The following is a 16,093-nucleotide window of genomic DNA, read 5'->3' as shown; positions in this document are numbered from 1 at the left end:
CTCACCCCGCCCCCGCCTGGAGTCTAATTTAGTGGCTGCATAATGAAACTGCTGATGCATAAATCTGCTTGAAATTGGTTTATTTTTGGTATGCTGTTTTTGGGGCCGGTTGAATTGCATTTGATGAACATGTACCTCTTTGTGACTAAGCAATAATCCTTTTTGGAGGTTGCGGGACAGCGTGTTATCACTTGATTGCAGATTATAAGCGACGTGCAATGCCAGGATAGTGTGGGACTTAGACTGTGGGATGTATTGTGTCTCTGGCAAATCGTGCTGTTTGCTGAAAGGGCCCGTTGGTGGAGAGGATGGCTCCCAACCCCGAGATGAAAGACTCTGGGAAGTGCGCCAGGTGTCTGCTGCTTCTCCCCTCACAGTCAGGAGATGCTTCGGGACGGTTTATGGCAGAATTCGCCCCCTATCCCCTCCTCCTCCCCTTCGCTTCAAACGTCCACCGCCATTCAGTCCCCCTGTCATTTGCATTGTACATACTGTAATGAAAGTGCTGGCGACCTGCTGTTCCCAATAGGCAGCAGTGAAAAGGCGAATAGACAGCCATTATGCACTCAAACAATAGTTTTTGAGGTGGCTTAAAGATAAGAAAAGAGGATCTGCAAGATCAGTGACTGAGGGGATTTCAGCAGCTAAAATGGATGAGAGGGAAAAGAAATTCATCCAAGATGGCTGTTGACTCGTAAGACATTTGTTCCAGAAAAGATTTGCAGGTGCAAACAGTAAAAGACTTGTTGGGCTAGTTACCAGAGTGAATGGGAGTCAGGATATTGCTGGGAAAAGATATGAAATCAGTTATCTTTCATTGATTTAAAGAAAGAAAACAAAATCTTCAAAAGTCCTAGCACGACAACAACATTTTTTACTGTTCCTATCTGGTGAAGCTACACCACAGATCAACACCACCAACCCTTCTCTCAACACTGATCAGCCCTCGACAAATGACCAGTGCACTCCATCTTTAGCAACCTGACATTCTAATACGGGAATTGAGTTTGCAATACTTTAATAAGTTGGAAACTAGTAGATGATTATGTCCCAACTGTGCAATTTTTTTTACTGCCCATAAATACCCCTGTCCGAGCAGGCTAAGATTTCTATGATAATAAAAATCGACAAATGGTGTAACTCTGTAATGGACTCTTCTCATGCGTTACTGGATGCTTTCTGCCGCTCAATTAATCATCAGATTGAAAATTACACTGATATGAAATATTGCAGCGTCTAAGGTTTGCTCAGGTTTGTAAAGTCAATTTTAGTCCATGAACACTTTTAATTTGCAACAGGACTTTTTAGCCATGCTAGTGGACTGGCTCAAGGGATAATGCTGTCCATTTGTCACGCCACCACTTTAGTTCAGACCAAAATCTGAGTTGTAATAGTTCATAAATAATAACTTTTCATGAATTTGATCTTCGTGATCCACCATCTTTTCATCTAGTAGTCTAACCTATGCTGGAAATGTGTTTTTACCCAAGAGTACATAATAAAAAAGCAGTAGAGATAAAGACATGCAAGAAACTGACAGTAGCTCTCCACATGCTCTGCTATTAAGAAAGTAATCACTAACTGTCAGAGCTACAGTGAGTACTGGGTCTTTGTTCTTAGACCTTCAACACCACACAGTGATACAGGAATAAGCTGCAGGGGGCCGCAAGAAACCAGAGGTGAAAATTGGCTTCAGGCTGCTCTCAGGGATTGAGTATCTGAGGCGGCATCAGCTACTGTACATCAATGGTGAGTGTCACGATGCCGTTGACAGAGCCGAGCTGACAGCCCAGGCTGATGAGACGCAATCTCACCTCTAAAGCAAATTAGTTGGAGTAAACAGGAAAAGCAAGCGTATCCTCCACGGCTTTAGCTTGCCCTCAGGTGTGGGAAAACTGCAAATGAGAGTCTGAAGATATACAAGCTTTTTGAAAAAGACTTGACAACGTGAACTTCAGATACTGTGGAGCAAGTTGCAGGATGATCTGGATTTATCATAGGTCGGCAGAAATTTGTCCACCGTTTTTCCATTAAAGATAAATCACTATTAATCGGGCAAAAGTGGTGGGTGGGCTGTTAATTTGAGGACATTAGTCAAGACAGTATGGATTATTTTGGCACCTAGGATGTAGTGAAAGTAATGTATGTGTTAACTCTTTAGATCCAACCTATTTCAGTGTTGTTCTCTATTATAGGACCCATATGACCATATTAGACTTGCTCAAAAGACATTAAGTTCTCTGTTCTTGGATGGTGTGAATCGATCAGTGCACAATGAATTAAAAGGCACAGTCACATCCCTTTTGGAGTATATAGTGTCTTTGGATGCTAACATCACATGTATCAGCACTAGAGCTGCAGTTATGATAAAAGAATATATTTTGCTAAAGAAGTGAGATTAATGGCAGCCTTCCTCGCAATCATACAGTGCACCATACTATTATTTGGTCCACATGTATGCTAAAGCTATCATACAATGGTACATGCAGCCCTATATACAAAAGTGTCCACTAAAAGTCATTCAAGCATTCATAAATACCCTCCATTTATCCTGTCGTATATATAATCTCATACACTACTCTGGCTTTGGAGCAATATACCTCTGTTGTGTTTTCCTGTTAGGGATGAAGTGCAGAAGGAGCATAGGAAAACTAGGTTATGTGCATAACCCCTGGGTTTTGAGCGTGAGTAACATATCTCACTGTGGAAGCCTATTTTAAACAGTGAAACGGACGCCATGACGTAGAGCTGAAAGCTTAAGCTTAACATTCAGAACCTGAGTTGATTATGTAATATATGAGAAGCGTGTCTTCAAATTATCATAGATTCAAAAATAAACAATCTTGTGAGTATTAATCGTTAATTCCTAGAGTGTGAAATGTTAATAAACAGCGAGCTTATGTCTCGTTTCAGCTACGTTTAATAATTGAAATACCTAGATTTTGAGGTTACCTAACAGCACCAGGTCTTGGCAACAGCATGTTCAGGGTTGTTTCTTTTCTTTATTTTTTTTAACCAGGGATGTGTCTAATTACTGGGGAGAGTGTCGATGACAGTATTCTGCCTTATTGGATGGTGATGTTTCAGGTGTTTTTTTCTGTTTGTGGTGTTTCCTGTCTTTTCTGGCACGGTTAGGTTTAGGCTGAATTAACTTGGAGTAATCTCACACTCTTTCAGGCTGCAGAAAACAAGGAGTTAAAGTCAGCCAAAGTAACGCCACACCGCCAACGTCTCATTTCCTTATTCATAATGCTCCAGTCTGTTAGACTTCTGCAACCAAAACAACAGCGCTTTCACAGTAGTCGTCAGCCTACTTCACCAATCCTACTGGGACCAGCTGGTCCTGTTCTGGGACATGGTCTATCTGCTCCTTAAAATACTGCCATGCAATTGGTTTGAAATGACTCTGTTTGCTTGATGTGAAAGTTGTTAAGCAGTGTATCTTTCAATTACATTTCATTTAAGTTTGACCTATCCTATCATGTTTAGCATTAGTAATGTTTATATTATCCGGAAATATTATAAAGACAAATCTACCACAATGGCCACGTCAGGACTAAAGAGTACTTAAAGAACAGTAAAGTTTACATTCATTGTTATAAATACAACATTCTACAGAGGTGGAACTCTACTTTGAAACTTGTCTAGTGTGAAAAGTAATTGACATTCAACAGATGAACATAGAATATCACCAGTTCCCCATGTGGTAATGAGGATGTGTGACCATACAGTTATTTGTGGGATCTAATGCAGGGGAAGTTGTGAATCAGTGAGCAAGTGCCCTGTAAATACATCTTTAGAATTGAGGCTCTGCTTCTGTCAACATTACTGAGTTGCCGCATTTGCCAAAGAAAATAAATAATAAACCAAATTTGACGCAACCACAAGACTTACTGTTAAGGTTTTTTTGTGCAATTTTGTCCAATTGTCCAATTCACAGATTGAATCACACAGCAGGAGTTTTCTGCCTGCAGCTGAGCTCTTTAGACTAATTAAAGTGGCCACTGTTCCATTGCAAATAAGTTTTACATTTCTGGCTCTGGTCGGAAGTTTGTGTGTTTAGTTGATTTGACTATTTCCAAACTCCTTGAAGGATCATTTTTGCTTTCGCTGACAGCTCCGTGCAGCGATGCAAGGAACAGGCCTTTTTTGTCAAGATGGAAATAATTTCTCAAATCCAACCTAATAGGTGAATCCCGGTCCTCTCCCTCAGCGGACTGGATGTAGTGTGAACCATTACAACTCTTTCTTTGTGGGCTTTGTTAAGAAAATAAAAATCGAATTTCCTCTCTCAGGACAGAGGCTAAAGTTTCATGCATCACTCAGTCTGTGGAAAAACAGTCTCAAGAACTTGATACAAATGTCTAGCCGGTGAGCTTAAGATTATATTATACTGATCTAACTTAGTTGCTCATGAGGACTATGACAGGAGTGGCTCAAATCCCTCTAAATTTTCCTTATCAGATGTGCCATTTGATTCACCTCTCCTATCTGCAGCCAGTAGCATAAAGTCTGCAAACGATCAATTCATCAGTTGAACCTTATTTGTTTAGCATCTCTCATTTAGGTTAGGACCTGTGTACTTATTGACAGTGAAATAAAGTAATAGTGAAATAAAAACTAAAATAAAAATCAGTTTTTCCGAGGTAACAAAAGCTACTGGTGCTCAAATTAGCGTTATATACTTTTTTGTGTAGTTCCAAGATCAAGTTCAAGTTTTTTTCAGACGTGCAGGTATGTATCTAATAAACAATCACTTATTGGTGTAATTTTTCCTTATTATTATCCGCCAAAAAGGAAACACAGAACAACAATTAAAGCTGAACACATTTACAAAAGTTTTAAAATGATCCGACATCTTCGAACTGGAACTTTCCGAGGGTGATCTGGTACAACCATGGGCAACATTTGGGTTTCTTCCACTCTGGATCCCAGACGGATTTAATTTCTTTCATTCAACTTGTTCAGCTTAAGTTAAAGCCAGCGTCTACTATGTTTATGCTTAATGTAAATTTACTCAAACCCCCCATCCCCCAATACATCTGCCCTCTTACTTTTCTCTCACCTACCCCTCTCACTTCTTCCCCAACTGAATATCAGATTTGTAGAGAAACCTTAATACATTCGTTCATCCGTCCTCGTGTTCGGTCTTTTTCTATTTTTAGGGGAGGCTATGTTCACAGTTGGCTAATATGCATCCCGTACACTCATGCACACACTCTTGTTCTCACTCTGCATTAATTGAAATTGACTGAGAACCATGCAGTGGTACTTGCGTCAAATCAAGAGTTTCCTTGGCAAAGACAAAGAGGGTGACTCACTATTTGGAGAAGCTTCACACAGGGGCAAGAAAATGCAAATGATTATTGATTTCTGAAAGAATTGACATTTGCCATTATTTTTGGCACTAAAAACAAAAGCTTATTCTTAGCCTGGCGGGCTTCTCGTCGATCTGGCAGCCCAGCATGCCCATAAAACTGTACGGGAAATACTGTCCTCCCATTGACAACAATTGGCATCTATCTATAAACCGCAGTTGGTAATTGCATCTGCATTAATGACTCCTAAATATGTGGATAATTTGTGGTTATTCTTACATGTTTTTGTATCTTTAAATGACCCTCGTTCTGTGTGTGGTAAGCAGTTAAGCAGGTAAATGGAAACAGCAGCAGAGTAGAATGCATTAAACGTTACGTTATTGGGCCCATAATAAGGTCGTAGGGCGACTCCGTCGTGCATGCTCCCTCCTCTGGGGTGATTTTCCATGATGGCTGTGGAGATGGGCTTGGTGGCTTTGGTTTATTGGTGCAGAAGGGCCTCAGTCAACAAGAGCACGAGGAAGAGCTTTGTGGTTATAGTAGCTGTGCTCCAGGGCACGCACACAGCTCTGAATTACACCAATAACTGCTCCAGTACACTCTTGATTGTGGCGCTGACTTCAACTCTCTCTAAAACAGCGACAACATCTTCTTTGTTTTTTTGGGTTGTGTGGTCTTCTGGTGGTTTGTGTGTCAGATGATATTTGCCCGACAAACATGATGAAAATAGTTTATATCGTAGTCAAAAGGCCTGATAGAGGGTTCATAAAGACAAAAAAGGAATTGTAGGAATTGAAGGAATAGGAGGGATGGACAGACGGATGGACAAAGTACTTTGAGGCCAGATAAAAGCTGCATGGGAAGGATAAACAAATTTCAGTGATCTAACAAATTTAGAGAGTTGGACAACAAGAAAATTATGGAGGCGTCAGAATGATTAGATGAGAGCAAAAGATGAGGAATGACAGGAAACAGCGCTCCAAGAGAGAGAGAAAGGGGAGAGAGATAGAGAGATGTTTGAATTCTCTCGCATGCTTGTTCTCTCTGCCTTTTCTCCTCCCTTCACTGTTTCGTGTGTGTGCGCGTGCGGGAAAGAGACAGGGCTGAGCTCAGTGGCTTGTCGTACCAGGTTTAGTTTGACAAAGACGCAGCAGCAGCGACAAGCTCACCTCCTTCGAACCGAGTGACACACGGTACGCATTTCCTCTTTTTTCTTTTCTTGTATTTGAACATTGTCCTTTAAACTGTCAGTACAGGAAGCAGGGGTCGTGGATCAGCCTGAGCTAGTGCAAACAAATTCAAAACCAATGTCATTCAGTCTTATAGAATAATTTGTTGCCATCACCGTTGGTTTTTTAAGCTTTAGACTTGGTGATATGCCTCCATTCTTGAGTCTTGGTATTTGCTCAGTGTGTCGTCCCTGAATGAAGGCTAAACACTCACTGCCACGCTTTGCTCAAGTGCTACGTGTACAGCTAACACAGATCATGCTGTTTCTGTTAGTACAGAGGGTTGGACGGCTGAATATTTGTCCTCGTGCAAATAGGGAGGGCTGCTGCAGCCAGATACCCAAAGCATGGATCTAATCGAAGCTTAATGGCAGAGAGGGGAAGTCTGTCTCTGGTTGCTTGCCACTGAGGAAGTAGCCGAGTCTAGTACATTGTAGAAACATGATAGCTCCTTAATGCAACACTCTCAAGTTCAAATTAAAACGTGGAAATGTGGCAATCCTAACCCCACACAAATTAACAGCCAAAATGGCTCTCAGTTTTCCTAATTGCCACCTGAATGTCTGTCCGGGGCTTATTTGAATAAGGCAAAATGAACCATGAATAACAGCAGTTATCGAAGAATGGTCATTTTTGTTGTTGTTGTCATGTGGCCCCTTCCACCACCACCTCAGAGGCTCTGCAGGAGTCTTGGCTGCAGCTCAGAGGGGCAGGCAGTGGAGCTGAATTGGGTCTAATCAGATTTATAGTACTAGCCGAATCCTGTGTTCATTCATTCTGAACAGCTGCTGGAGTCCGGAGATGGCCTTAATGCTGCCTCCTCCAACAGGACGTGGAATCATTTTGAAAAAGTATTGAGCAACAGCCTTTTTTTTTACCGCTAAAACACTCCATGTCCTGCATCCATACTGTTACTTAAGTAGAGTTGTATAATACATATAAGTAAATAATTTGTAAAAGTACATGCTAATCCTTTGTGTTCTATTATTGCATTGTTGTTATTATTACAATAAGTGATGGAATTATGATATGACGACACTGAATGTTAGATGAACCTATATCATTGCATTGTATTGCATTTATATGCGTGTGTGTTTATTAAACTAGTAGTACCCGAGTAAATATATAAATATATATATCTGCAGTTTTCTGTTACATGATACTAACATCCAGGCTGTTCCTTATCCTGCAAAGGTTGGATCAGCTCAAGAAAACTGCCCTCATTCAGGCTCACACAGTCCCCTTATTTCTGATACTATTATTAATATTATACTGTTTCTAGGCTCTGAGAAGGACAAAGAAAACCTTAAGACATCATCTGACATCACTATTTATCAGCTGATCATTTTAGATCCTTAATATTGTTACCACCCCTTCCTTTTAAGAGCAGTTAACCTGTCTCCTCTATGCTGGCCCTGAACCCTGAGCCCTCCTGCAGTGATGAAACTGAGACCTCTCTCTGCGTGAGGGCCACAGACCCACCCAGCGCACCCCCAGCTCTGTTTGTTGAAATGCTACCGTCTAATGAAATGCTGTCTGTGGGAGGTCAAGTGTCCCCCTTCTCTAGTCCCTGCTTCTTTCTCATGTAACATAAAACATGGACAAGATGTGATTGTGCAAGAGACTGTGGAGCCTATAAACAACAGCAGGCATCCGTCATTTCTGTGGAGAGAGAGGATGAAAACCCCAAATCTCTTTGGATTGCTCTTGTTTGCTTACGTGTCAAAATATGCTCTGCTCCTGTGAATTATCTCTTAATGGATTTCCTGTCTGGCCTTACAAGGCTACTGATTTCCTCACTGTCTTCCTCCATCTTTTTATTGTGGATTTAAACACCGATTTCAGACATTAATCCGGAAAAGGTTTCTTTCAGAATCGCAGAGCTACCACAGTCCTCATTAAACAGATACTGCACACATTTCATGGTGTTTCCAAGAATGCTCACGATTGTAGTTTCGTACCAGAAAATGTACCTTTCCCAGGGTTTAGATTGTAGACATTGTCTTTGATGGATTATCACGTAGTAACAATGAATCACTAAAGTACTGTCTACTTAAAGCCTCATTATCACTTAGAACAGCTTGCTATTGTCTTTTCATATCGAAAGCGCTACTTTAAAAACCATTAGCTGTCAAGTTGAGGTTTATCGCAAGGACAGTCTGGTACATGTTGTTCTCAGTGGACAGCATTTTTCAATTGTGGTCAAGTTATGAAAAAACTTCCAAAAGGGAAAGTTCTTGTAAAGTCCTCAGCTGCATATAACACGTTCCTTATCTGTCGATCACTAAATCTTTTCTCATTAAACATTCATTATCCATGGGAATCAAAGCGGGAACCTATTGATGGCTTTTTTTCTCCGATGTTTTATGTAACCAACAAATCGAAAATATAATCAGCAGTCTAATCAACAATGCAAATAGCCATTAGTTGTGGCTCTACTTTCGAGCAGCAAACAGAATCAATACAGGGACCAATATTAGAACACTAGTTCAATGTATCACACTAATCATCATGAGCAGTGTTTGGGTTTCACAGTCAGCCAATAGCAAACTGTTTTCAACTCCTCAACGCTTCTCTACACTTGCTGCAGGCAGAGTTTTGTGAGAAGCTCCAATGACTTAACTACTTTCAGGATTGTTGCCTTCGTTTCCCAGCAGCCATTGAACATTCATCATATTCTGCCAACATCTTTATCTGTGTTTATTTGAATCTTAGGCCAGACCAGAGGAAATATCTGCAATAGCGTGTTGAAGGTTTTAGAACATGTTTTATTTATGGGCATGGTTACAAAGTTCAGAAATGATCGAAACAGTTGACAGGTCAGTCCTGCACACTGTCACTGTGATGTCGAAAGGGACCAGGAAGGAAGTGTGAACTGCAAGTCTCACCTGCTTTGCATCTGTCTTTCTACACAGGAGACACAGAAACCTGAAAACGATGAAACACATCTTCAAATAAATTGCCTCCTCCATCTTCCTGCCAAGGTTTGAAATCCACAAATACTTTGTGTCTCGCAGTAAATAGAATTTGTTTCCTTGGCTTAAGTATGACTGTGGACGGTATCTTGGCAAAAGGAGTCAGCCCCACAGTCAAAGTCTCCGGGGCATGTTATTTATGGTGTCCATTGCACCTCAGGTCTAGTTGTAAATCTGCCACCATATGGACAGCAGCTAAAGATCTATACCACACACTGTATCTCCCTCCCTGCCCTGAGTCAGGCTGTGGACATTATGGACCCGCCCTGTGATGACAGATGTGTCCCTTCTTTGATGGATAAAACCACTCTGACACTGCTGCATGCTGCCATCGATTCAGTTTTCACACCCTGCTTACCCTGCAGAGGAGGATGCTTGGGGTTTAGTGAAAGCTGTGTTATGGTGTTTTGACACATATTGTAGAAATGGCTACATAATGTAATATTGTGCAGAGGAGGGTTGCTCTATTTCATACCTTGGGCATTCTCTGAAAACACCGAAAGCTTTATTGTTAACATGGAAGGTATTGAGACCAAACAGAATCCCATTTTTTTGCTTCTTCCGTTTCTATTTATCCAGCCCAGTATTTTATCTGCAACATTTAGTTTAACTTTGTATTTTGAAGCAATTTTTCATCAGGAGAGCAATCTGCACAACCTTTCAGCAGGGATTGCTTTCTGTCCGCTTGCATTCTGTCATATGTTGATGTTTTCATGCTCCATGTGGCAGGCTTGACTTTGAAGAGAGGCTGCAAAGGGCTGAACTGCATACAGCCGTTTGTCAAGTGTTTCCCCCCTCCCTCTCTCTGTGAGTACAGCCTCTAAAAAAGATATAAATAAGCAAGATTCATCATCTGTGCCCTGCGCATTCCAGTATTTAAATGAGGGAAGGCAGTGGTATTAGATGAGGTGACTTACTACTGGGTGTAGCAGGATATTCACTATGCTGATGCATTAAGACTGACATGGTTAAATGTAATATGTAAAACTGCCTACATCTAATATTCAGTGTCAAAACTCTTCTATTTGATATCTTATTTTCGTATCAATATTTTAGTGTTTATCCATAAAAAGGACTCATTGCTCTTGTTATGACATTAGCATTCGCTGAAGCAATTGTTGTCTTCTCCATTGTTATCCCAATTCCAGCGGATGTTTGTACATGATCTCAGGAGAATGCATCCTATTTCACATCCACTAATACAGTAATTTGTGATCCTTCTCCTGTTCAGAGAAGTAGTTGATTTCTATTTACCATATGAGCATCTGGACCAATAAGGAACCTTTAATCGTGATATCCAATCCGAGTCCTAGCTTGTACCGTATTGGATTTCTTTATTAAGCCAGACTCAGACAGGGCACAGAGGTTAATATAAGATGCCATATGATATGGGCTTCCTGGAAACTACAAAATAAATGTCTTCAGTTTATTTACAAGCTGTGTTTGAGTCATTTTAGGTGTTGATTAAAATTGTAATCTCTCTGAAAGGAGATGGATTACATTGGATGGATTTACCCCTCTGAATCCCATTTCTAATTCCGCATAGAGTATACAGTGTACAACATCTCACATGTATCACATATGCAGCAGTCTATAGCCTCAGAAATGATAAAGCTCTTTACGAGGCTTTGTAAACACTGCTGATTAATCCAGTGTCACAGCAGCGGCTGTAAGAACCTTCATTATAGTGTGTGGTGGTGGGCGGGAGGCTTTTCTTATTAACCTAAGTGCATTTACTTCTATGGCATAAGCCCAAAAATAATATTCGGTCAACTATTTACATGAACATGTCGAGTCAGTGTTGCTATCAGCTATTTAACTTTGAGGAGTTCAAAGACATTTTTGTAAGACAGAGTAAAATGTCCATCGTTTTACTCCAGAGGGGATATCGTTATTACCACAGCAAAGCGTGGGACATACAAAGAATGACTGAATATTAAAGATAAATAATTTCATTACAGTGCCTGAATGGTCACGTTTTGAATGTAGATAATTATGTTTTTGTTTGAAGCTGCTGTAATCAATACTTTTTTTTTAACAACTGGAATGAATGACCCAGCAGTTGGATCAGTTTCACAGTTTGAATATGTCTTTCAGCTCATTGTTTTGGTCTTTAGAAATTTTTGCAACTTTTCACACTCTCCCTTTCTCTCATCGATGTTGTATTCATCAGGCATCTATTTTTTATTTAGAAGCTCAGAATGACAAATCAAGTAGCAAACAGCAGATAAAGTAAAGACAAAGTAAGCAGCTAGCTACAGCGAACATAGTGGAGCATTTATTTGCTAAAGAGCTTTTCCCACTGAGCTAGTGAAGAGCAAACGGAGCTTAAAGAAGAGTGAACATTAAATGAATATGTGCAATATGACTAGAAACGTGATTTCAAATGATAAGTTATTGTTTGATAGTGTCAATACTGTGTTTACAGCTTTATTGTTGCTGAACAACAAACAGATTTAAGTTAAAGCTGCACAAACTGATATAGTTATGCCCGACTTTGTTGGCTTAATTAAATCATTGATAACAAATATCAGAATAACCCCTCTAATGGAGAGTTTAGTTTGCCAAACCTCCCTTTGGCAATGTATCTGATGTCAGATGGTATTGTTGATGGTGATACTACTCTCAGATGCTTCACCAAGTTGTGGTGAGTCAGTCTTGAATGAGGGACGAATTTGTCAACTATTTTTTGTAAATTGTATTTCTAGTGAAAACAATTTTTTGAGTTTAATTTTTTTTGTATTTATGAATTGTCTTTCAGACCGGATAAAATACTGGAGGTACCCTACCCTGAGGATGAACGGTTAATTTGTTACCTGTATCTAATTTTAAGACAAATGACATCCATGAATTTACTGTCATATGGTGAACTAAACAAATAGCTGCTAGTGATGACTCAGCTGTTCATCAGGAGTCTAGCACCTAGACAGATGTCTTCTCTGAGTCTCTTTTTCTTTCCGTAGTCTTTCCTTTACCCATTTTTTGTCTCCTTTTTTCCATATCAAAATGTATGAATGACCTACACTATCTTGCTCACGGTCTGTGGTGGGGGATTTGTTGGAAGCTAGAAGGAGCTTAAATACAGAGAACAGTCAATTCAGTATTTCAACAGCATTTTTGTTTTGCCTTCATGGCATAGTTTTTTAATTCCAAGCTGAATAAATGGGAAAATGTGCCCTCCAGATAAAGAATAAGGGGGAAAAAGCTATGTTGTTATTATATCTTCTTCCCCTGCTGCCATAAAGAAACTGGGTCAGAAATCTGCTTCAAGTGATGTTTAAATGTTATATAATATGTCATGGCCTTTTATTCTGTGTAAGCACTCTTCATCTTTTTAGGGGCAGAGAGAGCGCGCTGTGTTTAAGGCTGTGTTTCCTGTTTAGGTTTGGAGGCTCTGGAGGAGATGTGGAGAATGTAATATAGGGAGATTGTAGTTTAGCCATCAATGTTATTGATCATGAACTCTGTTGCCATTTCAATTTCGTTATAAAATATATTTTCTTCTATCACGTTTGAGTTTCACACTTGACAGCTAAGGGGCAGGTGACACTTAAACGGCAATTCTGATCACTACAATACAATCACTTTTATCAGCTCTTACAAGCCTTGGTTACAGGTGATCCACAAAATTGTATCTTCTACAAATAAGAAACTGGGATGTAGAGTTCAAAGAGGAAGAAGCTGTTGATTGTTTACAAAGCTTTCTAATATTAAGGATGCATGTTTCCCGTGTTATAACTGCTAATATATGGACATCTTCTTTCTTTTAAAAGAAACTCAAGGAAAAACATAAAATTGGTGTTTGGAGATTAAATTGTAAGCAATGCCCATCCTTGCATTGCGTAACTTCTAAATCCCTAAGGCCACCTTTGATAGACACATGCCCTGACATTTAGCATGATATTCCAGCGAGTACCAGCAATGATGCTAAACACGGCTACACACAAAGTGAGCTGCACAGGTAGAGAGCAATGAGCGGTTTGTATTTGAAACGTGAGTATGAATGAAACATGCAAGACTCTGGACAGTTGATGTGCCACTTCAATACAAAGCCCCAGAGGTGACTGAAGTGTAAACAGTCAGAGCTTCACGCCTGATAAACTGACAATACAGGATTTAATCAATATTATTCATCCGCCATACAGGATCTTGAAAGGAGACTGTGCACCTGTTAGTTTTTTCTCTCTCTGTATAATTATAATCATAACAACGTGACACATTTTCCATCCAAATAATTCAGTCCGCTCCTCTAAAAGCTGCTGTCGACTCCCTCTCTGAAACTCTCATGTCAAACAAGGAGCCTGACAAAGAGTCAACATTCATTAAACAGCCATCAACACACTGTAACTGTGTTGAATGTTGTTCCTTCAAACTGTTTCTTCCTGCAGTTTCGCTCCAAACTTATCTTCAGCCCTAATGAAATCCACTGCTTTGCCGAATTTGCTGTGGAGCTTTATTTATACACTTAAAGCCATCAGGCATGTCTGCTTGTTGAGATTGTGAGCATTTTTCTTTTTTATAACTTTTTGCAATTTGGATAGTTTTAGGCACAGAAACATTTTCTTAGAATAACTTAGGTTATTTTCAGCCCCTGATGTCATGGCAACGTCTATTCCTTGTTTTGCACCGTTCAGTTTTATTTGATCTCCTCTCTCACCTTGATGAGATAGATGATGGCTGCAATTGATGTCTTTCCTATAAAACTATTTGACATTGTGACATTGCAAGCTAACTAGCAGGCAATTAGCAAGGGTTTTCCCCTTTATTGAATTGATGGTGTTCAAAGCCTTAGAATATAATTTCCAAGTAATATTCTACTCAGGAACAATATTGTTCTGAAATATTATGACAAAAGCACAAATATTGATGGCAAAGTTACTTTTTGTATAAGGAAAATATTAATCTTCCACAAACCACCTTCCTCAATTAAAAAATTCACAGCTCTCCGCCTCCGCTTTACGTCTGTGATTCAGATATAACATGAAATATTTAAGTTTAATTTCAGAGCAACTCCTCCTCTTGTATATTATCACATCAACATGCTGTGGTCTGTAAGCCAAATTATAGGCAGACAAAAGAAGCAAAATCAGCACTATGTCACCCTATCTTAAAATATTTGTGTTTCCCTGTGAAGAACAGGACAGCCATGCTACACCTTAAAAATAAAGTTGACACTGTTTTTGTTTTCTTATTGTAAACCCATAGAAGCTGTGTCATGTCCTTGCGATGATGCACAATTATACATTTCATTCATTCTTCAGAGTTGTTTAGAATAAATATTAAGACTTTTGTTTGCTTTGAGTCAAAGCATCTGACTTTGCCTACATCAGAAACAGCAGGCTCAGGTTTGCTCATTAGTGCAGAAATACCTGCTGACACCAGCCTTGTTTTCTGTGTTTTCAGTCGAGCGTGACTGTCAAACATGGAAATGTGTGATCACATTCACTAACATCCTGGTCCCACTGATTACTCCGCTCCTTTGCCTCTGCTGCAGGGTTCCGTCTTAAATGGAAACACTGCCTCATTGAACCTTCGCTGGGGACATTATGTAAGGGACCATCTGAAACCAGGAATGTGTCACTAGCTATTTTCTCTACAGCTTTTAAAAACGTTTCTAGTTTGCTTTGCCAACAATTATCCCAGATGTAACATGAAACTATTCCTAATGGTTAAAAACAACAAGATCACTTGTGTACCTTCACCTATACACCTGTTCAAAATATCAATATATTAATTCTACACTGGCATTCTTCATATGCTGCTTTCTTTTACAGAGGATTTTATAGATGTAACAGACATGTAGCAAGTTACAATCATGTAAGTCTACTTGACAGAAGCTTTCATAGAAGGTTGGTGCACACTCGTGGACATGCTCATAAGATTTTATTAGAGAAAAGATTTGTTGTTTTCTCAAAAAGCTTTTTTATGTGTTACAGTTTATAGTAACGAGGCCTGACCGTAATCAGAGACAAAAAAAAGAAACAGTTCCATCACTCCATTGACTATTGAGCAACAGAGTTAACAGTCAGGAAAGCTTTTCACATGCTAATATAGGCCTGTCTCATGTCACCAGCTGTGTGCCCCATTACACCCTACCGCCAAAAAAATTCACAATTTATATTATTTGAAAATGACACATTTCACAGCCCCTCACTTTGTCTCACTGTCATTCCTGTTCCCCACCCACACCCTCATCTGCATATTTGATCAGTGCTTTTATAAAGAGCCTGGAACACACACGTCCCATTATAGTGCGTCAGTCGAGGAAACTAGTGATAGTTGCCAAACTTTTCATGGCTTGTTAAACCAGACAAAGAATATGTGTTAGATTAAGGTGGCTTATTTGGGAATTTGAGTCAGACAGGAATCATGGACGGCAGCATAATGGTAAAGGTGGGAAAACCAGATGTGTAGATAAAAGATTATTGATTGGAATCAAGGGCGAGCTGTTTAGGAATCCACACACGCCAGCTCCTCTAACCTCCATGCCCCTGTGACTGTAGGTCAGGGTTCTGCCGCTGACAGGGAGTGACCAAAGTGTAAATATGCTCTCCCTCTGCGAGACAATGGG

At 39.9% G+C, this 16,093-nt stretch overlaps 1 protein-coding gene across 6 annotated transcripts in view; it reads left to right on the top strand.

Moving 5' to 3' along the window:
* osbpl8 (oxysterol binding protein-like 8) overlaps nt 1–16,093 on the top strand; it is an 80,928-nt gene that overhangs the window by 23,766 nt on the left and 41,069 nt on the right. For 2 of the 6 annotated variants that reach the window (XM_053414735.1, XM_053414734.1), the window contains exon 3: nt 9,463–9,531. The exons of 1 other annotated variant lie outside the window; for it this stretch is intronic. In XM_053414735.1, the coding sequence (XP_053270710.1) occupies nt 9,463–9,531 (69 nt within the window). Of the gene's footprint in view, nt 1–6,297; nt 6,512–9,462; nt 9,532–16,093 lie in introns of those variants that run through there. 3 more of the 6 variants (XM_053414739.1, XM_053414737.1, XM_053414738.1) reach the window with 3 other exon arrangements.

Source organism: Pleuronectes platessa, chromosome 22 (assembly GCF_947347685.1).
Source record: "Pleuronectes platessa chromosome 22, fPlePla1.1, whole genome shotgun sequence".
NCBI lineage: Eukaryota > Metazoa > Chordata > Actinopteri > Pleuronectiformes > Pleuronectidae > Pleuronectes > Pleuronectes platessa.
This window is presented reverse-complemented; position numbering and strand designations above follow the sequence as displayed.